General features: G+C 37.9%; 1 protein-coding gene across 1 annotated transcript in view; it reads left to right on the top strand.

The window, feature by feature from the left end:
* Window positions 1–22,027, top strand: part of GXYLT2 (glucoside xylosyltransferase 2) — a 101,634-nt gene extending 79,607 nt beyond the window's left edge. Inside the window, exons 6-7 of the mRNA XM_006917469.3 lie at window positions 10,975–11,147; window positions 21,394–22,027. Coding sequence (XP_006917531.1) covers window positions 10,975–11,147; window positions 21,394–21,576 — 356 coding nt within the window. The 3' untranslated portion in view covers window positions 21,577–22,027. The remainder of the gene's footprint in view (window positions 1–10,974; window positions 11,148–21,393) is intronic.
* The last annotated feature ends 1,008 nt before the right edge of the window (window positions 22,028–23,035 follow it).

Here is a 23,035-nt window from a genome sequence, read left to right as displayed (position 1 = left end):
AGGCCTCTGGGACAATATCAAGTGTACTAACATTCGCATCATAGGGGTACCAGAAGGAGAAGAGAGAAAGTAAGGGATTAAGAATCTGTTAGAGGAAATAATAACTGAAAACTTCCCTAACCTGGTGAAGGAAATGGACATACAAGGCCAGGAAGTACAGAGAATCCCAAACAAGATGAACCCAAGGAGGCCCAAACTAAGACACATCGTAATTAAAATGCCAAAGGTTAAAGACAAAGAGAATCTTAAAAACAGCAAGAGAAAAACAGTTAGTTACCTACAAGGAAGCTCTCCTAAGACTGGCAGCTGACTTCTCAAAAGAAACTATACAAGACAGAAGAGTTTGGCACAAAATATTCAATGTGATGAAAACCCAGGATCTACAACCAAGAACACTTTATACAGCAAAACTACCATTTAGAGTTGAGGGACAGATAAAGAGCTTCCCAGACAAAAATAAGCTAAAGGAATTTATCAATACCAAGCCAGTATTACAGGAAATTTTGGAGGGACTTCTTTAGGAAGAAAAAACATGTATCAAAAACAAGAATAAAGAATGGTAACAACTATATTCTTATCAATAAGTACCTCAAGTGGAAAAGAATTAAGTTCTCCAACCAAAAGATAGAGTGGCTGAAAGAATAAGAAAAGAAGACCCCTACAGGTGCTGCCGACAAGATACTCACTTCAGATTAAAAGACACACAGACTAAAAGGAAGGGAATGGAAAAAGATATTGCTTTGATGGACCTAGAAGGTATTCAAGTCAGACAGAGAAAGATAAACACTATATGATTTCACTTATATGCATAATCTAAGGAATAAAAAGAACAAACTAATCAAAAACAGACTCACAAATATAGTAGACAATTCGGTGATGAACAGAGAGGAGAGGGTGTTGGGGTTTATGAGAATGGGGTGAAGGGTTAAAGAAATACAAATTAGTAGCTGATGGATGGTCATGGGAATGGGGAGCACGGCATAGGGAATGCAATTAGCATGAATACGTTGGCTAGGTGGAGGATCAGGGAAGGGAGGGAGCAATTGGAAAGATGATTTTACAAACTATATAGATGTTTAACCAATGTACTGTGTACTTGAAACTAATTAAAATAAATAAATTTTTAAAAAGTCATTAGCTTAAAAAATGTCTTAATACTCTTGCTATAATTAGATAGCACATGCCTGTGGGTAGGTAACTGCAGTGCTGGGTAATAGGCTGACTGAAAGAGAGACAACTGGAACCCAAGGAGGGCATTCAGGTAGGTCAGTCTACAGGACATTTCCTTGCAAGTGAGCCAAAGCAGCTTCTTCAAGGGGTAGAAGAATGAGCTTACATCTGTACAGTGAGTTTAAGAGCAGAATCTATAGAAAGGATATATTAGACCAGGGCCAACAGAGAGCTCTATGTAGAAAGAAGTGCTTGGGTTAATGCCTTTAGATTGCAAGAAACAAAACTTCAGTCAGGCCAACTAATTAAGGGTCCGGGTACAGTCTCATGAACATATGGATCAGATCATGCCAGGCCTCATGAGAATCAGCTCTGGGAAAATGCTAAGGACCAAAGCAGATTTCTTCATCCCTCATGGTCTCTGTTATTTTGCTTCTCTCCATGCCCATCTGATTCCATTTTATCTTCTTAGACAGTATTCTGTGTTTGCACTTGGCCCAACCCTGAGGTTGTGTTAAACAGTCTTACAAACCCATACCAATGACGATGGGTTTCTTATGTTTCCTAATTCAAATTCTAGAAGAGAGAGAGAAAGAGAGAGAGAGAGAGAGAGAGAGAGAGAGAGAGAGAGATTGGCCTATGAATTGATTTCCAGCCTAACTTTGAATTAGTTCTCTTTAGGCAGGGAGACCTCTCTTGAAAGGTTCATCAGGGGCAAGAGGAGCAAGGTCATTTGACATTTTCCTTTCTCAAACATGACCACCTGTGTCTGTACCTGCTTTGGGGAGATTTCTAGTAAAATGGGCTATGTAAAGGGAAGGAAATGAAACCAGCTAAGTATAGATAATAAGGCAGGACATTCAGCCAGAGGAGAAGTAGTAGGGTTCTGCTCATAGGGAGAGAGAAGAGCTAAAATGCCCATGGGATTTACATAGATTGTCCATAAGTTGAATGTGATACTAGAGAGTTAGGAGGGTTTTCTGGGGCCACAGAATAGGATGCAGTCACATGGAACATGCCTTTTCAGTGGCCCCATCAGGGCCTTGTTCTCGTACTGCCAGTGATCACTGGAGCTCTGCACTTGAATGTGTGACTACACTGTATACTCACTCCACCAAAAGCACCAAGCCTGGCAGTTATGAATGTGTTCTGGAGATTGGCAGGCCCAATTATTTGGTATTAGGACTATTCTTGCGAACTGGAAATAAATCATTGTTTTGAGAATCTGGGAAGTTCATGAGCTCTGACGTAAAATGCAAGAATAAAGATTTTAGGGTTCTTGTGGGAAGAGGTTGTATCTACTTTATGTCTTTCACGGTGCAAAGGTTAATGCTTTAAATGGTGTTGTTTTTCAGAAGTGTTGGTCAAATTAAAGTAATTAAGAGAATGGAGTGAAAGAGGAAAGTAGATGGATGAGAAAGACTACAGCAAGGAAAGTGAAAGGGGAAAAAAAGTAGTAAGAGAAAGGAGGAGAAAGGAAAAAGATACAGGTGGTAGAGGAAGGTATGAGGTTTTGTTCACTCCTCCATTCAGCAGGTTTTTTGTTGAGCATCTACTGTGTGCCAGCCACAGGGTTAGGCACTGGGGATATGGCAACAGACAGAATAGACAAAGTGCCTGTTTTAATGAAACCTACCTTTTATTGGAAGAAGTATCCTTCCAAAGAATAACAACTAGCTGTTCAAAATCAAAAATTGTAATAAATTCTATGAAGGAAACAAAGGGATGAGAAAGAGACTATCAAAGCTGGAGGGACAGGAAGGCTTTATTTAGATTGTGTGATCAGGAAAGTAAATTTTCTTTGAGGAATTAATTGCCCTTTTCTGAAACAAGGTGTATTCTGGAAGAAGGAAGAAGAAGAGACTGGGAAAGCTCAGTTCTGGAATGAGACATTCACAAAACTAAAGAAACAAACAAAATATTAATAATGCAATCAAATAGACTTTGTTCTGTTGATACAGTGTGGTAAATGAGTAGAAAGGCTGTTTCACTGTGAACTTAAAATAATCAGGTATAATCTATTACATAATCTTAGATAACTCAAGAGTATGAAAAAATCAAAAGTATGAGAGAAAAGTCAATTCATACAGTTCTTTGCAAGTAGTTAGGAGGCTCTGGAAATAAATGTAGAATCCTTAAGAGATCATGAAGGGATTTCAAACCCAAAGACCACCAGTTAATTATAAGCTTTTTAATTTAATTTTATTTTATTTTTTAAATTACAGTTGACATACAATATTATATTAGTTGCAAGTGTACAATATAGTGGTTAGACATTTATATAATTTACAAAGTAATCACCCCAATAAGTCTAGTACCCACCTGACACCATACAGTTATTACAATATTTTGACTATATTCCCAATGCTGTACTTTATATCCCCGTGACTATTTTATACTGCTAATTTGTACTTCTTAATCCATTCACTTTTTTCACCTAGCCTCTTCCAATCTGACAACCATCAATTTGTTCTCTGTAATGAGGAGCTTTGTTATCAATATAAAATGGGGAGGAAAATGGCCAAAACCCAGAGTTTGAAGAGAGGTTAACTTGAAAAAAATATTTTAATATGAATTGCAATAGTTTGAGACTTTAGGGATTTGGAATTTTAAAACCATTCACTGTATTATTTTCTCAAAAGGAGAAAAATAACCTATTTCATCATGCTATCATTTCAAACAGATCTTGACACCCCTGATAATCTTGCTTAAAATAGATCCATTTTAAAATAGTGATTATGTGCCAAATAACCATCATTGGTCCACCATTGGCTGATATATATATATATATAGGTTTTCCATCTGAAGCCCATCCCACGAAGCTAGTTGAGCCTCTTTTCTCCTCCTCCTCCCTCCATTAACCAAATGGAGATTTCAAAGAGTAACCCATGCAAAATTTATCTGTGAATAAAAAGACACATCTGTTATTTTTAATTGCCTACTTTTGATTTCCTTTTCTTTTAGTTAGAGTGCCCTAGTTTTCCTTCAGGGGATTGCTTTTCCCCGATTGCCTGCAGTCTTAGAGCCCCACCCACCCCTGACTCCCACTAAACCAGTCAGCCCATCTCCTGGGTACCTGAGTCTGAGAATCCAAGAGCAGAAAGTAGTCAAGACTGGTTCATCCTAGTAGCAATGCTGAAGAACTGACATTAATTTGTCCCCATCCCCCATGTCCTAGGAGTGTTCCACTTCCTGCCCCGATTCAGCTTTACCTCTGATTTTATAAGCTACTCCCTCTCTTTTGAAAGCAAAAAAAATTTTTTTTTGCTTCACGAGCTAGAATCAAAGTCGGTTATTTGTAATCTAATATAGATTCATATTCTTGAATATTTTAAGTTAAAGCAATCTACTAATATGACAACTTTTCTACCATTTTCTTACCTCTTTGAAGAGATTACATTTGCCCCAGAAAAATTAAATGGCTTATATTTTCTAATGCACACTCTGATTTCCAAACCTTTCATCATGATCAGACCATTTTCTCCTCAAATGCTTCTTCAGGTCTCTGTGTCTGACTGTCAAAATCCTATCCTTATTATAAGTCTAAGTTTAAATGAAACTTTACTGAAATGTCCTCCTTTCTATGAATCCTGATAGAACATGTTTATTTGGATGACATTATGTACTATCTCAGTTACAAGAGTATACGTTCTTTGAGGGCAGAAATAGCACCTTATTGTCTACTGACAACAATGCCTTACATCATGTGGTGAACCAATACTGTTTCAATTTTATGCTTGATGTATTTTGCATTTAGCCTCTGGAAAAGGAAGTATAAAGATGTGAATTGAATTCTGTCTGGAGTCCAATTTCATATTTGACATTAAACCACTGGGATTCTTAGCTGGTCTCCATAATGAAGATCTATAAACCCCTAAACTTGTAAGCAAATAATTTTCATATCCTTCATTTGTAGTTTTCCAAAAACAGGACCTAAAATATTCATTAGATACTCAAAGAGATCTGTGACCAAGAAAAAGTTAAGAAAGACTGACTGGCCACCTGCATGTCCAGATGCATTTGTAGTAAAACATTTATCGGCTTCCAGTCAAGATGGCAGGGAAGGTAAATGCTGTGCTTGCCTTCTCTCACAACCACATCAAAATTACAACTAAACTACAGAACACTCATCATTGAGAGTCACCTGAAGTCTAGCTGAACAGAAGTCCTACAACTGGAGACATACAGAAGAGGTCGCCTTGAGACTGGTAGGAAGGGTGGAGCCGCGAAATAGGCTGTTCCCACACCCACATATGGCGGTTGAAAATTGGGAGGGATATCTCAGCTGCAGAGGTCCTCCCAGAAGAGCTAGGGGGTCCCAGCCCTATACCAGGCTTCCCAGCCCAGGGTTCCAGTGCCGGAAAAAAAAAGTCCTCATAACTTCTGGCTGTGAAAACAAGCGGAGATTGTGGCTGAGAGAGACTAAGGGCAGCTGGAGTCATACATTCCTCTTAAGGGGCCCACACCTGGCCTTACTTGCTGACGGGCTCACTCGCTCGGAACTCCAGCACTGCAGCAGCAAGGACATACAAGGAGAAACTGAATTGTCTGTCTTCAGTTTGAGGGCTGGAGAGGCAGCTTTCTCCCAGACAGAAGTGCTGGCAGAATCCATCATTTCCTTATTGAGCCTTCCCCAATGCTGGCGTGCAGACTCAGGCAGCCACCACATCTGAGTCTCCATCAAGCTGAGTAACACCATTTGCCCTTCCCTGGTGATTCCTGAGACCCTGCCCCACCCAACTTGCAGGCCCACCAACCCACTCCAGTGGCTTTTCCATACATACATCCTATCTTGGCTCATGCTGTGACTCCTAAAATCTCTCAAACATTCACAAAACCCAAATAAACAGCATCTTGCCTCAGCATGCCCCATATCTCTTGTTGAGTAGCTCCAAGCATGGCACTAGCAGCAGCAATCCTCAGTTTGCAATTTGCAGCTCTCAAGGCACCTCTAAGCCCAGGGCAGGTGGCAGCCATCTTATGATTGCTTGGTGATTCTTTCCAGGTTGTCCCTGGCCCAGCACAGGCTATGGCTGGACTTAGGCTGCAACGGGACCCCTCCCAGGAGACCCTGGGGCCAGCACACTAGGTGGCTGGCTCCTGATGAAGCTGGAGCACCATCTGGGCTGTAGCCAAGGATGACACACCCAAAGGGCAGACAGGGCAAGCACCAGAGTCCTGCTAGAGCCAGTTCTGCTCCATAGGATCAGCCCCTCACTGGCCAGTTCTCACAACCAATCAGCCTGAGGGTCAGTCCCATCCATTGATGTGCAAACAGCAACCAAAGCCCAACTACAACAGGAGGGTACACATAAACCATACAGGGACACACCTGGAGCACTTGGCTAAGGTGACCAGGGAAGACTGCATCGCTTGGCTCCACAGGATGCCTACTACATAAGGCCACTTTACTAAGACTGGCAGACATAGGAGCCCTACCTAACACAGAGAAACAAACACAGGGAAGCATCCAAAATGGAAAGACAAAGAAACATGTCCCAAGTGAAAGAACAGGGCACAGCTCCAGAAAAAGAACTAAACAAAATGGAGACAAGCATTCTAACAGATGCAGAGTTCAAAACACTTGTTATAAGGATGCTCAATGAACTTAGGGGACGAGTAGATGAGCTCAATGAGAATTTTAAAGAGAGAGAAAATACAAAAATGGAGATAGAAAACATAAAAAAGAACTAAACAGAAATAAGACTACAATGCATTAGATGAAGCAGAGGATCAAATCGGTGATTTAGGAGATAAAATAGCAGAAAACACCCAATCGGAACAGCAACAAGAGAAAAGAACAGTAAAAATGAGGATAATTTAAGGGAACTCTGGGACAGAATCAAGTGTATCAACGTTCTCCTTATAGGGATATCAAAAGGAGACAAGAAAGACCAAAGGATTGAGAACATATTTGAAGACGTAATGAAGAAAAACTCCCCTAACCTGATGAAGGAAATAGACATACAAGCCCAAGAAGCTCAGAGAATCTCAAATAAGATGAACTCAAAGAGGCTCACACTAAGACACATCATAATTCAGACGCCAAAGGTTAAAGACAAAGAGAGAATCTTAAAAGCAGCAAGAGAAAAACAGTTAGTTACCTGCAAGAGTGCTCCTATAAGACTGTCAGCTGATTTCTCAGCAGAAACTGCAGGCTAGAAGGATTGGCAGAAAATATTCAAAGTGATGAAATGCAAGGACCTACAACCAAGATTATGCAGCAAGGCTATCTTTTAGAATGAAAAGATGGATAAAGAGCTTCCCATACAAGAAAAAGGTAAAGGAATTCATCAACACCAAACCAGTGTTACAAGAAATGTTATCAGGACTTCTTAAAGAAGAAGAAAAAGGATTTGAAATATGAATAATAAAATGGCAATAACTACATATTTATCAACAATTACTTTAAATGTAAATGAATTAATTGCTCCAGTCCAAAGATAGGGTGGCCGAATGGATAAGAAAACAAGACCCTTGCATACGCTACCTACAAGACACTCACTGCAGATGGAAAGACACGCACAGACTCAAGGTAAAGGGATGGAAAAAGATATTTTGTGAAAACGGAAACAAACAAAAAACTAGGGTAGCAATACTTATATCGGATAAAATAAACTTTGAAACAAAGGCTATAACAAGAAAAAGAAGGATCCAGTAATCCTACTTCTGTGTATTTATCCAAACAAACTGAAAACCCTACTTCAAAGGAACATGTGAATCCCTGTGTTCATTGCAGCGTTATTTACAATAGCCAAGATATGGAGCCAAGCTGGGTGTCCATCAATAGATAACTGGATAAAGAAAAGGTGGTACATATATACAATGGAATATTACTCACCCATAGAAGTGAACTCTTGCCATCTGCAACAACAAAAATGAACGTAGAGGGTATTGTGCTGAGTGGAGTAAGTCAGACAAAGAAAGACAAATGCCATATGATTTCACTTACATGTGGAATCTAAAGAACGAAATAAACAAACAAGACAGAAACAAACTCATAGATATAGAGAATATTTTGAGGGTTGTCAGATGGGAGGGTTGTTGGGGGGCTAGGTGAAAAAAGTGAAGGGATTAAGAAGTACAAATTGGTAGTTACAAAATAGTCATGGAAATATAAAGTATAGCATAAGGAATATCATCAATAATATTGTAATAACTATGTATGGTGTCAGATGAGTACCAGATTTATCAAGATGATCACTTTGTAGGTTATATAAATGTCTAATCACCATGTTATACACCCGAAACTAATATGTTAGTATGCATACTGTAATTGAAAAATAAAAAATTATTTAAAAAATACACATCACCAGTGTACTATGTATCAGGAACTATGCTAGGCTCATTCAACTTAAGTTATCTTGTTTTATCCTTTCAGCAACCTAATGCAATAGTTCTTGTTATAACAATAACAATAATAGTAATTATTACAGCTTACATTTATTGTGTGCCTCTATGTGCCAGGCACTGTTCCAAGTACATATATATATATGAACTCATTTAATACTCACTGAAATCCTATTAGATAAGTGATATTTACAATTCTTCTCACTTTTACAGATGATGAAACCAAGGCCCTGAAAACTTATGATTTTGCTTGAGTTCTCATAACTAGTGGTAGAGTTCTGTATTCAAACCCAGTAGATTAACTCCAGAGCTTGCTCTATTAACTCCTCTGCTATTAGATCACAGCTAACACATGATAAAGCTGTGATTCAAACCAGGATAATTCAGCTTCTCTTTACTGCTTCTAAATTGAGGTCAAGGGTTTCAGTAAGTCACCAAAGTTATAGAGCTAGGAGATGATAGAAGCCAGCTTCGAATTTATGTCAGTCTGATTCCAAAGCCTTTCTGTTTCACCTTCTGCCTTAGAGTGCCCTCACGGGCCTCGGTCCTCTAAGGAGGCTGCAAAGAGAGAAAAGGTTTCCTTTTGTAGTGGGTTCCTATACTACTTGGGAAAAAGCAAAAATTTTCATTGCCCATCCTAAAGTCCATGAATGCAGGAATTGTACACATAGCAGGCACTCAATAAATATTTGTTGATTCAATTGATCAGTGTATTTACAAAAACAGAGATGGGTTTTAGGACAATTCATTAGGTTACAAAAGGAAACAATTGGGCTGGGGTAAAGTACAGTAAAAAGGCACAAAAGTAATTTTAGGTATTTTTACTCATATAATCCATACACCCACCCTCTTCACTAAAGTGCAGAAAAGTCTAATAGAGGAGTTGGGATTCAAATCTAGATAATGTGACTTCAGGATGACCACTTCTCCATCCCAACTATGGATTATGTATGTGCAAGTGTAGAGAGGTGAATGCAAGAGAAACATAATGCATTGTAAGATGAAGTTATCCAAAGAAAAAGAAAATCTCATAGTGTGTTGTAAACAATTAGGAATTTGATGGAGGGTGCCTGGATGTCACTGTTACCTGTAAAGATTGAGCAGAAGAAATACTATACACAGTCTGCCAAAAGGGAGGTGTGATGATCTCTTCATCCTTTGCTTTCTACCTTGAAGCTTTCTGTAAGTAATCTCTAATCAGTGGTCCTCTTTGCGAGAAGGGGATGCTGTCAACCCAACCAAAAAGCACATCTTTAAATTGCTTTTCTGACCATGGTAATTGATTTGCTCTAATCCTGTGCTCTAACGTGGGGCCTTTCTTTCCCATGATCCTTAACCACATTCACAAAGAGTTTTGATCCATATTCCTTTAGCCCTTGCCCTTGGAGGCATCAAGTTGAGGAGCCAGGAAGCTAGGGGATCGTGAATTTATTGCTAATTGTATAATCCTAGTCACTAAGAGGAAACTTTCTGAGTTCAACAGGATTACAGCAGAGTTTCTTGACCTTGGTACTATTACTGATGTGGGGACTCTCCTGTTCATTGTGGGATGTTTGGAACATCCCTGTTCTCAACCTACCAGATATTGGTAGCAGCCTCTCTCATATATGACAACCAATGTCTCCCTCCAAATATCATCAAATGGCCCCAGAGGAAGGGGGTAATATTGCCCCTTGCTAAGACCACTGGATTATAGATACAAACATACAAAAGTATGTGTACGCACATGCTCACCCACAGTATATATAGTAACTTTGGCATAGGGACTTCTTTTGGCTTTGCTTTTTTCTTTGGACTTTTTTCCATTTGCTGTTGTAATTTTTTGTTTGTTTTTTTCCCTTTGTTTTGCTTTCGTTTGTTGGTTGGTTTTTAATTGCTAAGAGGAATCTTTGCTTCAATCTTGACTTCTATTTTTTGGATTTGTCCATTTCACAAAACCTTTCCAAAGAGATGATTATAGCTACTAACGCTATTGACCACCACTGTGTGCTTAGCGCTTTGCTAAACATGTGTGTGTGTGTGTGTGTGTGTGTGTGTGTGTGTGTACAAGTTCAATAATCAAAATAAGAAGGAGGTCCCGCTATTCTCATCTTACAGATGAGGAAACTGAAGCACAGGGAAATTGAATCACTGGACCCAGATTTCACTGTATTTGTGTGAGAGAGTTGGGATTCAGACCCCAGCTGCCTAATGCCGTTGTTTGCTCCTTGTCCATGATGTTATACTGCCCTCCTTTTGGGGAGTGAAGCCTACAACACCACTATTGTGTGCCACTTCAATCCCTGTTATCAAAATCTTTACACATGTAGTGAAATTTGGTCTGAGTCATAATCACACTCATGCATTTAAATTATGTGTGCTGTGCAGTTTATGGAAACTTTGGTTTAATCACCAGGCATGCAGAGGAGAGCTGGCACTGACTGTGGACACATGTCTTTCTCTTGTCACCACCAGAGTGTCTCTATGTGTTCCCCTGCCAGTGGAACTACCGTCCTGATCACTGCATGTATGGAAGCAACTGCAAAGAGGCTGAGCTTGAAGGTGTGTCTGTTCTGCATGGGAACCGAGGTGTCTACCATGATGACAAGCAGCCAACTTTCAAAGCACTCTATGAAGCTATACGGGATGTAAGTGTGCTCTTACCACTGTTTAATAGACATGTGCATATCAGCATAAGTGTTTTGGTCACCATTCCCTTTGAAGGCCAAATAATTCCTTAGAAGCATTGAGTTATACCAGTTTTCCCCAAACTAAGTCACTCTTATTTCAGTATATGCGCTTACCCCCAATACCTTACTTTATTCACTTTTTACTAATTTTTCCAAGTAAGTAACTCACTTTTTTTTCCCTTAAATAAATTCACTTAGGGAGGACATTTTATATCTGAAACAGAAACCCTGTGCCATTTGCTTTAACAAAGGGTAATGGGTTAAGGTAAACATAATACAATTAAGAATAAAATGATATTATTCATTTCAAGCTAAATGTGTTACTTGCTTGCCACCTCTACCCTGTTGAACAATCAAGACAGGGAGCCAAACTAAAAGTAACAGTTGAGTATTTATGTACAAGCAAAAGAGAAAAAGAGGCTCCAGCTCTGTGGTGTTCGGTGTTCCATTTTACCCACCAAAGAGCCCTGGGTGAGGGTTGAGTGGACGCAACACAGGCAGGAATCATCTCAAGGCTCCTGTATCTTTTTGGACCCTTAGGCCAGGGGAGGGGGAATGAGAGGAAAAAGAAGAAAAACTGGCAAGGTAACTCCCCCAGAAGGTCTTCAAATGGAAGTGCCTAGGACAGGAAAGCAGATATGCATATGAGCATGGAAAGTGGACACTGAGTCCTGTAACAGCAACACCCTCAAGGAAACTACAGTACACTGCCTGTGCACCAAGTTTGGTGCCAGAAAGACAGCTTTTCCCAGGAGGCATAACAGGCAGCCTTGTTATTGCCTATGGTTGAGTCAGAGAGATCACAGATAGGATTTTGGGCCTGGAATTGGAATCTTCAATGCCTGAGACCTCCTCTTACAACCTTGAAAAGATTGATTAGCAAATGTTAAGGAGGAGTTAAAGATATGTAAACTATCTTCTTACATTAAATGAGAAGATTGAGATAATCTTATTTTGTGGTTCACCACCTAAAATCATGTCAAGCACTGTCTGCTAGTCCAGTAGTATCCCCATATACACAGGGGATACCTGAAACTGCAGCTAGTACTGAACCGTATATATACTATGTTTTTTCTTATACAGTAGTACTTTATCTGTGGTTTTGCTTTCTGCAATTTCAGTTACCTGAGTTCAACCGTGGTCCAAAAATATTATATGGAAAATTCCACAAATAAACAATTTATAAGTTTTAAACTGTACACCTTTCTAAGTAGTGTAATGAAATCTTGCACGACACCCATCCATTTGTCACTTAGTAGCCATCTTGTTTATCAGATATTTTGAGAAAGAGAGAGATCACATTCACATAACTTTTATTAGAGTATATTGTTATAATTGTTCTATTTTATTATTAGTTATTGTTAATTTTTTACTGTACCTAATTTACAAATTAAAAATTTTTTAATTATTTTTATTTTTCAATTACAGTTGATAATTAATATTATTTTAGTTTCAGATATACAGCAAAGCATTTAGACATTTATATAACTTGCGAGGTGATCCCCTGATAAGTTTAGGTCCTCCCTGACACCATACATAGTTATTACAATATCATTAACTATATTACAATATTCTTGACTACATCCCCAGGACTATTTTGTAACCTCTAATTTGTACTTCCTAATCCCTTTTTCACCCAGCCCCGCAAACCCCTTCTCATTTGTCAACTATTAGTTTGTTCTCTGTCTTTGTGAATCTTTTTCTGTTTTGTTTGTTCATTTATTGGATTTTTAAGATTCCACATATAAGCAAAATCATGTTGCATTTGACTTTGACTTATTTCACTTAGCATAATACCCTCTGGGTTCATCTATGTTGTTGCACATGGCAAGATTTCATTTTTTTATGGGTAATACTCCATTATATATATATGTACCACCTCTATTATCTATTGATAGACACCCAGCTTGCCTCCATATTTTGGCTATTGTAAATAATGCTGCAATGACATAGAGATGCATATGATTTTCAAGTTGCTGTTTTGAATTTTTTTGAATAAATACCCAGAGGTGGAATTTCTGGGACATATGGTGGTTCTATTTTTAATTTTTTGAGGAACTTCTGTACTGTATTCTATACTGGCTACACCAATTTGCAATCCCACCATAAGTGCATGGGGTTCTTTTCTCCCACATCCTCACCAAAACTTGATTATTGATTTATTGATGATAGCCATTCTAAAAGCTGTGAGGTGTTAGCTCATTGTGGTTTTAATTTGCATTTCTCTGATGATTAGTGATTTTGAGCATCTTTTCATATGTCTGTTTGCCATCTGTATGTCCTCTTCGGAGAAATGTCTATTCAAGTCCTCTGCCCATTTTTTAGTTAGATCGTTTGTTTTTTTGTTTTGTTTTGTTTTGGTATTGGGTTATATGAGCTCTTTATAAATTTTGGATTTTTTTTTGTTGGGAGTTTTTTGATTATTGATTTGATTTCATTAGTAGGTTCGGTCTGTTCAGATTTTCTGTTTCCTCTTGACTTAGTCTTGGAATATGGTATGTTTCTAGGAATTTAGGCATTTCTTTCAGGTTATCCAATTTGTTGGCATATAATTGTAGTATTCCCTAGTAATCTTTTGTATTTCTGTGGTGTCAGTTGTCACTTCTCTTTCACTTCTGATTTTATTTATCTGTCTTTTTTTTTTCTTGATGATTGAGATTAGTCTGATTAAAGGTTTATCGATTTTGTTTATCTTTTCAAAAAACCAGCTATGGGTTTCATTGATCTTTTTAATTTTTTTAGACTCTATTTCTTTTACTTTTGCTCTGATCTTTATTATTTCCTTCCTTCTACTCACTTTGAGCTTTGTTTGTTGTACTTTTTCTAGTTCCTTTAGATGTAAAGTTAGATTGTTTATTTGAGATTTTTCTTGTTTCTTGAGGTAGACCTATAATGCTATGAATTTCCCTCTTAAGATTGTTTTACTGCGTCCCATAGATCTTGGGTCATTGTGGGGGTTTTTTTTTCCTTAAGGTATCTTTTTGTTTTCTTCCTTGATCTCATTGTTAACCTGTCCCTTGCTTAGTAGCATGTTATTTATTCTCCATATGTTTGTGCGTTTTTCAGTTTTTGTCATGTAATTGATTCCTAGTTTCATACCATTCTGATAGGAAAGGATACTTGATTTGATCTCAATCTTCATAAATTTACTGAGACTTATTTTGTGGCCTAACATGTAGTCTATCTTGGAAAACTTTCCATGTGCACTTGAAAAAAATGTATATTCTACTGCTTTGGGGTGAAATGTTTTAAAAATATCAATTAAGTCCATCAGCTCTAATGTGTCATTTAAGGCCACTGTTTCCTTGTTGATTTTCTGTCTGGATGATCTACCCATTGATGTCAATAGGGTGTTAAAATCCCCTACTATGACTATCACTGTCGATCTCTCTCTTTATTTCTGTCAACATTTTGCTTTAAATATTTAGGTGCTCCTATGTAGGATTCGTAAATATTTACAAGAGTTATAGTCTCTTGTTGGATAGATCTTTTTGTCTTTATGAAACGTCCTTCTTTTTCTCTTGTCACAGCCTTTGTTTTAAAGTCTATTTTGTCAGATATAAGTATTTCTACCCCAGTTTTTTTCAGTTCCCTTTGCATAAATTATCTTTTTTCATTCCTTTACTTTCAATCTGTGTGTGTCTTTAGATGTGAATTAGGTCTCGTAGACAGCACATACACGGGTCTTGCTTTCTTATCCATTCAGCTAACCTATGTCTTTTGCTTGGAGCATTTAATCCATATACATTTAAAATGATTATTAATAGGTACATAGTTATTGCCATTTTATTATTCATATTTATGTTTTTTTCTTCATCTTCCTCCTCCTCTTCCTCCTCCTCTTCCTCCTCCCCGCCCCCCTCCCCGCTTTAACATTTCTTGTTATACTGGCTTGGTGTTGATGAACTCCTTTATTTTTTTCTTGTATGGAAAGTTCTATCTCTTTTTCAATTTTAAATGATAGCCTTGCTGCTTAGAGTAGTCTTGGTTGTAAGTCCTTGCTTTTGTTCACTCTAAATATTTCCCACCAATCCCTTATGGCCTGCAAAGTTTCTGTTGAGAAATCAGCTGACAGTCTTATAGGAGCACTCTTGTAAATAACTAACTGCTTTCTCTTGCTGCTTTTAAGATTCTCTCTTTGTTTCTAACCTTTGAATTTTAATTATGATGTGTCTTGATGTGGGCCTCTTTGGGTTCATCTTTTGGGGGGCTCTCTGTGCTTCCTGGGCATGTACATCTATTCCTTTCACCAGGTTAGGGAAGTTTTCCATCATTATGTCTTCAAATAGGTTCCCAATCCCTTGATCTCTGTCTTCTCCTTCTGGTACCCTTATGATGTGAATGTTGTTACACTTCATGTTGTCTCAGAAATCCCTTAAACTATCACCACTTTTTAAATTCTTTTTTCTTGTTGCTCTTCAGATTGGATGTTTTTCTGCTACTTTGTCTTCTAAATCGCTCACTTGATCCTCTGTTTAATTTAATCTGCTATCCATTCCTTCTAGTGAATTCTTCATTTCAGTTATTTTATTCTTCATTTTTGTCCCTTTTTTATGGTTCCTGTGTCATTTTTTATGTTTACTATCTCTTTGTTGAAGTTCTCATTGAGTTCATCTATTCTTCCCCTAAGTTTATTGAGCATCCTTTAACCAGGGTTTTGAACTCTGTAACTGGTAATTGCTTGTCTCCATTTCACTTAGTTCTTTTTCTAGAATTTTGTCTTGTTCTTTCATTTCGGAATTATTTCTTTGTCTCCTCATTTTTGGTGATTCCCTGTTTGTTCTTACATATTAGGTAGAGCTGTTATGTTTCCTGGTCTTGGTAGAGTGGCCTTATGATGTAGGCATCCTGTGGGGCCCAGTGGCACAGTCTACCTGGTCACCTGAGCCCTCTGCTCCAGGTGTGTCCCTTGTGTCCCCAAGAATTGTGTGTGTCCTCCTGTTGTAGTTGACCCTTGATTGATGTTGGCACATCAGTCAGTGGGATTAACATTCATGCTGACTGGCTGTGAGAACTGGCCATGACCACTGGGGATGAGTTGCTGCTTAGGAGCTTTTCTCATGGAGAGGATTTACCCCAGTGGTGCTTTGGTGACTGCAAGGCTACCTTTTGGGCATGCTATTTCTGGAGCTAATTGTGTGGTGCTCTATGGTGGTCTGAAGCTTGCCACCAGGAATGTTGGTTCTAAGTTCTCCTGGGCAGGACTTTGGTGAAGGTCAAGGTCAGCTGCTACCTGTGCCCAGCCTGCGGCCATCTAGTAGTAGCTACGAAGTGACCTGCAGTTAGTAGCTGCCTGTGCTGGGCCTAGAAGCACGTGGCAGTGGCCACACTGTGAACTCAGTCCAGATGCCAACAGTTCCGTGCTCGATTTGGGTGGGTCAGTGTATCTGGGAATCACCAGGGTGGGGTGAGCGCTGTTCACCAGGTTATTGCAGATTCAGATTTGGCGCCTGCCTATGCCTGGGGGCTGTGTGTGGGAGGTGCTCAACACATGAAAAATGTCAGCCTCCCCCTCAGCCTTCACCCTGAAGCCACACAATTCAGTTTCTCCCCATATGGCATTGGCACCTTTCAAGCTACTATCCCTTCACTGAAGCTAGGATGAGTATTTGTGAGCAAGTGAATCTGTATGTGGGCCCTTTAAGAGGACATCTGGGCTTCCAGCAGCTCTCTGTGTCACTTGAGTAGAATCCCTTCTGATTTTCATATCATTCTGATTTTTTCCCCGAGATATTGTGGGGGCTCCTCTTCCCGGTAATAGGGCCTTGGGCTGGGGAACCCAGTATGGGGCTGGGATCCTTTTCTTTTCAGGGGAGACCTCCACAACTGAGCTATCTCTTCCAATTCTCAACCACCACATGTGGGTATGGGACTAGCCATTTTATGTCTTTGCCCCTCCTACCATTCTCACTTTGCTTCTTCTTTATATCCTTAGTTATGGGAGTTCTATTCATCTAGTGTTCAACTGGTTCTCCAGGTGATATTCTATAATTTAGTTGTAATTTTGATGTGGTTGTGGGAGGAGGTGAGCACAGCATTTTTCCACTCTGCCATCTTGACTGGAAGTCATAAATTAAAATTTATCATAGCTATGAATGTACAGTAAAAAAATGTAGTATATTTAGGGTTCAGTACTATCTGTAGTTTCAAACATCCACTGAGAGTCTTGGGCCATATCCTCTTCAAATAAGGGGAGACTACTGTATGTAAATACCTATTATAAAGTTTTATTAATAAATTAGACACAGTAAGGGATTAATGACAATAACTAATAATAAAATAGAAAATGATAACAATAAAATAAGGGTTACTTCAACATAAGAACAGTGCTACAAGGACAGTCTGTTTGATAAATGATAGATGAGTAGCACATACGGCATGGATACACTGAATCAAAGGATGATTCATTTCATAGGCAGAACAGAGCTGGATGGCACAAGGTTTTGTCATGTTATTCAGATTGGCGCAGAGTTTAAAACTCATCAATTATTTTTTTTCTGGAATTTTCCATTTAATATTTTCAGGCTATAATTGACTGCATGTAACTGAAACCGTGGAAAATGAACCCTTGGATTAGGAGGAAATACTATATCTTGCATCCCACACTTTGGGAAATGCTGCATTTCACATTGTTTTTTACCTTGAGATTGCCAAGGGAAAACCAACAAGTTACAGGGATTCTAAGACATAGTGTAAGGGTTGGCAAACTTGTGCCAAATCTGGCTTGCTGCATGTTTTTGTAAATTATATGAGCTAAGATAAGATTGCCTTTTAAATAGTTGGAAAAAATTAAAAGAGGAAGAATATTTTAGGAAATGAGAAAATTATATGAAATTCAAATTTCAGCATTCACAAATAAAGTCTTATTGGGACACAGAGCCAACCATTCATTTATGTATTTTGTGGCTGCTTTCAATTTGCAGTTGCAGAAATGAGTAGCTGTGACAGACCATATAGCCCACAAAGCCTAAAATATTTACTGTCTAGCCCTTTACAGAAAGTTTGCTGACCCCTGACATAAAGCATGTAAACTTTATTCAAGGATTTTTCTTAAGGATCTAGGAAACCTTATGTATTCATGAACTGGCTTTGGCAGGTGTGAGGTAGGGAATGAGTCCTGCAACATAACAACACATTTTTGCCTGTATGAAAATGTATATTTTGCTAAGTGGAACTCCAGAGAATTCCAACTCTGGAATTCCCAGAATTGTCTTCTGTGCCCAGAAAGAGTTTCACATGCCTATAAATTAACATCTCTTCTACATTTCCAGCTGTTGGTTTTTAAAGGCCTAGTGATTTAATTACATAGGAAATTTGTTTTGTACTTAGTGATATCATCTACCAGTGACTTCAAATAGTGACTTCTGGGACAAACCCATTCAAGAGTACAGATGGAAGTTAAATAATTATGCAGCAGATATGTGTATATCTTGGGTTTCATCTATGATCTGTCAACTCTGGTTTAGAACTGAGCAACTGTGGCTCTTGAGTTACAGTGCATCTTGTTTGTTTTCTGGGAGATCAGAACAAGGGTCAAATAACTGTTTCATAAATGACCCTGCCTGATATACTCAATGATGTTCTTCATTTGGGCCTAAAAAGACATTTTTCATTCAAGCATTTCAATCAAGAATATCACTAACCCCATCCTGAAATGTGAGTAAATGTAGAGAAAGTCCATCATGAAAGATATATTTCCCAGCTCTCCACAGTGCTGTGCACCATAGTGTAATGGGGTCAGGGCTTGGCTATGGGGATTGGCAGACCTGGATTCAAGTCCAAATTTTGTCATTTTTTGATGATTAGTCATTAAATTTGTACTCCTCTCTTACTGGGCCTCAGTTTCCTCATCTATGAAACAAAGACAATATTAGCTACCTCATAAAATTGTTGTGAGAATTCAAAAAGCAATGCTCTTTAAGCTTTTAGTACTACAGTACCTGATATGTGGTTGTATTCAACAATTAGAAATTCTTTAGATGATAACAGTTCCCCCCTTATCTCTTTTCCTACCTTACTTATATTTTATCTCTTGCTCTCTCTTCCTCTTTTTCTTTCTATAGATATTTTTTCTCTCTCTCACTATATTTCTCTCCCTTCATATTTCTCTTTGAAAATATTCTCTCTGTCCCTTTCCCTTCTTCCTCCCTCTCCTACCTCTCCCTCGCCATCTCTCTCCAACATTTTCTCTCTCTCTTTCTCTCTCTCTCTTCCCCCTCTCTTTCACACACACATACACACACGCATGCACACACACACACTAATCCTGTGTCTATGTGTTTGTGTGAAGGAGAAAGTACACTCTTCTTTCATCATGATCCAAGGAAAGTCATCTATCAGATAGGCATTCTTTCAGTAATTCTTTCAACAGTCATCTAAGAAGAACCTGTTTTATGCAGGAACAATTCTAGATTCTAGGGAAGTCAGAATTTAACAAAACTGACTAAGCTCAGTCCTTATGAAGCATCTATTCTGAGTAGGTTAAGCCAGACAGTACTCACATGAACAAATAAATAAAAATGTATCAGATAGTGGGAGATGTTAAAAGGGAACCAGAGCAGGGTGATGGGCCAGGTCACAAGACTACTCTAAGCATTGATAACCTAGGGTCCTCAGGGTGGCCTCTACAAGCCTGAGACTTATTAGATTGAGGCAGCCATGGGGAAATCTGGAGGAAGATACTGCTAAGTAGAAGGAATAACCTGGGGAAAGTCCCCAGTGCAGGAATGAGTTTGGCATGCCTGAAGGACAAGGAAGAAGCTATGGGGAGCAGAATGATGAGGCAAGGAGAAAGAGGAGATGAGCTAGAGAGTGCTAGGTCACATGGAGCCTTTAGGGCAAGAGAGGAGTTGGACTATTCTAATTGCAATGAGAAGCCCGTGCAGAAAAACGATATGCTCTAATTTACGCTTTAAAAATATCGACTTGGTAACTTGGTAGAAGGGGTGCAAAAGTGAAAACACAAAGACTCTTTAATGAAACTATTGAAGCCATGTAGATGAGTGCTAGGGCTGGCATGCATTTGTATGATAGCAGGAAGATGGGAAGAAGTAGCCATGTCCGGGACATGTTGTCATTACAGAGTTTACAACACTTGCTGATGGATTAGATGAGAGATGTAGGGGAAAAGAGGACTCAAGGATGAACTCCACAGTTTTGACCTTTTTTATTTCTGTCACTGGGGATACAGTGATGAAAAGGAGTTTATCTATGGTCTAGACTGTACTATGAAAGAAAAAATGTACCAAACATAGTCTTGGGCAGAATATTTTGCATTACATAATGCAAAATCTCCTTCTGAGAAGAAATTTCCATATCTGATAAACATGCTTAAGTAATATTTCTGATGAACTTTAAAAGGATTAAGACTTGTTCTAGGAAACCAGACACCCACTCATTCTGCTGTCAAGCAAGAGTATACTGACCTTTCACCATGCTTTTCTTTCTTTCTTTTTTTCTTCTAGCCCTTTTTTACAAATTGTCCTTGCCAACAATGAATCTTTGATTTGAACTACTAAAGGCCTTTTCCTTTTCAACAAGATTGCAATAAAACTTAGACACATGCTCATAACTAAGTGGTCTGAAAGTTTATTTTGGAAAATACTGCTCATGGACACATTCTATGCGAAAACGAGAATATTAAGTGAGGGAAAAAACAACACCTAGTATTTGGTATCTGAATTATTAAAATAAAGTTCATTGCTAATAAATCTTAGTAGTAATTGCTAAACTCCAGAATTCCTGAGATTACCATAGACATACTCTAAAGTTTAACTAAGATTGCTAGAAATGCAACAACTATGAAAAATTTAGTGTTTTATTATAGTAGACTTCAAGTACCTATTTAGGTCTTGCTTCTATTCATCAAGAATATATGTAAAGACCATATTATTTTTAGAGATATACTTTGCTTTTAGATTTTCAGAGCCTTAAGGACCCGAATAAATTATCCTTTTTTGTTTTTTTAGAGATAAAGAAGCTGAGGCTGAGAATGGGTTAATAATTTTCTGATGTTGCACAGGTTTGAATTCAGGATTTGAACCTTGATCCTCAGAGGTCCTTTTCACTGTGTATATACAAACCCATGCCTGAATATTTATAGTAATTCCCTGTTTCATTTGTTAGTAAAAGATATTTGCTTTTTAAATGAAATTTCAATAACTAAAATAAACTTTTTCTTTCTTTTTAAAAAATTATCTTTCAGTTTCCCTTTCAAGACAATCTCTTTCAATCCATGTATTACCCTCTTCAACTGAAGTTTTTGGAAACTGTGCATACTTTATGTGGACGAATCTCACAAGTTTTTCTGAAACAAATAGAGAAAACAATGAAAAGGGCTTATGAGAAACATGTCATCATCCATGTCGGCCCCAACCAGATGCACTGAATGTTTTGTATTGTTGCAAGTCAATTAGGCACCTCATGAATGAGGAAATAGTCATCTGTAAGCTGCCTGGATCTTTTTTGTATAAATATTTAATGGTGCTCCATGACAAATGAGTTTTAAAAGTCTTGTTAAATGTTGCTGAATTCGTTGCTCCTAAAAGGAAAGATGCTTTATTTTTTTTTTCTAAAATGCTGTTTATCTTTCTGTTTTTCTTTTTTTAATATTATTACTCATTTAACATTGTCCAAGCAGGTTGAACTAGCTGTGAAAAGAAACTTTTGTCAACCTTCCAATTCCTGTTAAGTGTCTGAGACAATATTAGTGGCATCTAAGGTGGTATATTCATCCTGTATTCCTGAGACTCTTTCTATACAATTGACTCCCCCACACCTTTGTAATAAAAGTAATACATGCTTATTGTAAAACAAATAAAACAAATTTTAAGAAGTTATAGAGAATATAGTTCAGTGAACCAAAATCAAGATTAGATTAGCCATAATCCTACCAACCAGTGAAAAAGATTGTTATTTTAATGTAGGTCCTTCCAGCTTCTTTTTTTCTCTTATTTCTATATTTACTTGCTGGTTCTCTTTTCCATTGTAACACATATCTAAAATGGGCAGTCTGAATAAAAGCTGGCCCCTATGCTAAGATTTTTATGTGGAAGACTAAAAAGTTAAACAAAAATGATAATGTTTATAGTGCTATATTTAAAATACATATGGGAGAAACGTTCAGTTTTAGATAACTGGGCAGTGTTAAAAGATAAAGCATATCTGGGGGCGTTTTCTTAAGAAAACTTATTTGATTTGTAGAAAACTAAATCATAAGAAATGTCTGTGCAACCATAGCTTTGAAAGAAAATTGAATAATTGTCCTAAACCTAAGAGACCTATTTAGCAAAGAGATGTGATTTTGTGTTTGCCCATAGGCAAAAACATTTTATCTCTTACATCATCAGTAGGTGTGGCCTCCTTCCTTTTTTAAACTCCTGGGCAACAATTAGAAATTAAAGGCTAACTTTGAATTTAATGTGTATGAGAACCAGGCAGGTCTTATCACCTAGCTACAGGAGAGGAAGTTTTATATTCTGTTCCCCAAAGGGATCTGACTTGATCCCTAGTTACTTACATAGCTGGTACCAGCATAAGGGAATTTTGCGTAATGCTTTATTTCTCCAAAAAAAAAACCTTGTGCATAAATGATCTCTTTAATGTTTGCAACAGCCAGATGAACTTAGTAAGAGCCTATATCATCTCCACTGGGCGAATAAGTAAATTATAACACAAACAAACATACCCAATATAATTGCTATTCTATAAGACATACAGGTAAGTAGAAGATATATCCTGTTTAACAGAGAAATATTTGAAAACAAAAAATATTAGATGCTTTTCATTATATATAGACAGCAATCTGGAACTATAAAAAGAAAAAGATTATTTTGTTAATGTAAACA

Source organism: Pteropus alecto, unplaced genomic scaffold, assembly GCF_000325575.1.
Source record: "Pteropus alecto unplaced genomic scaffold, ASM32557v1 scaffold75, whole genome shotgun sequence".
Classification (NCBI taxonomy): Eukaryota; Metazoa; Chordata; class Mammalia; order Chiroptera; family Pteropodidae; genus Pteropus; species Pteropus alecto.
The sequence above is the reverse complement of the archived record's forward strand: the minus strand, read 5'-3'. Positions and strand labels throughout refer to the sequence as shown.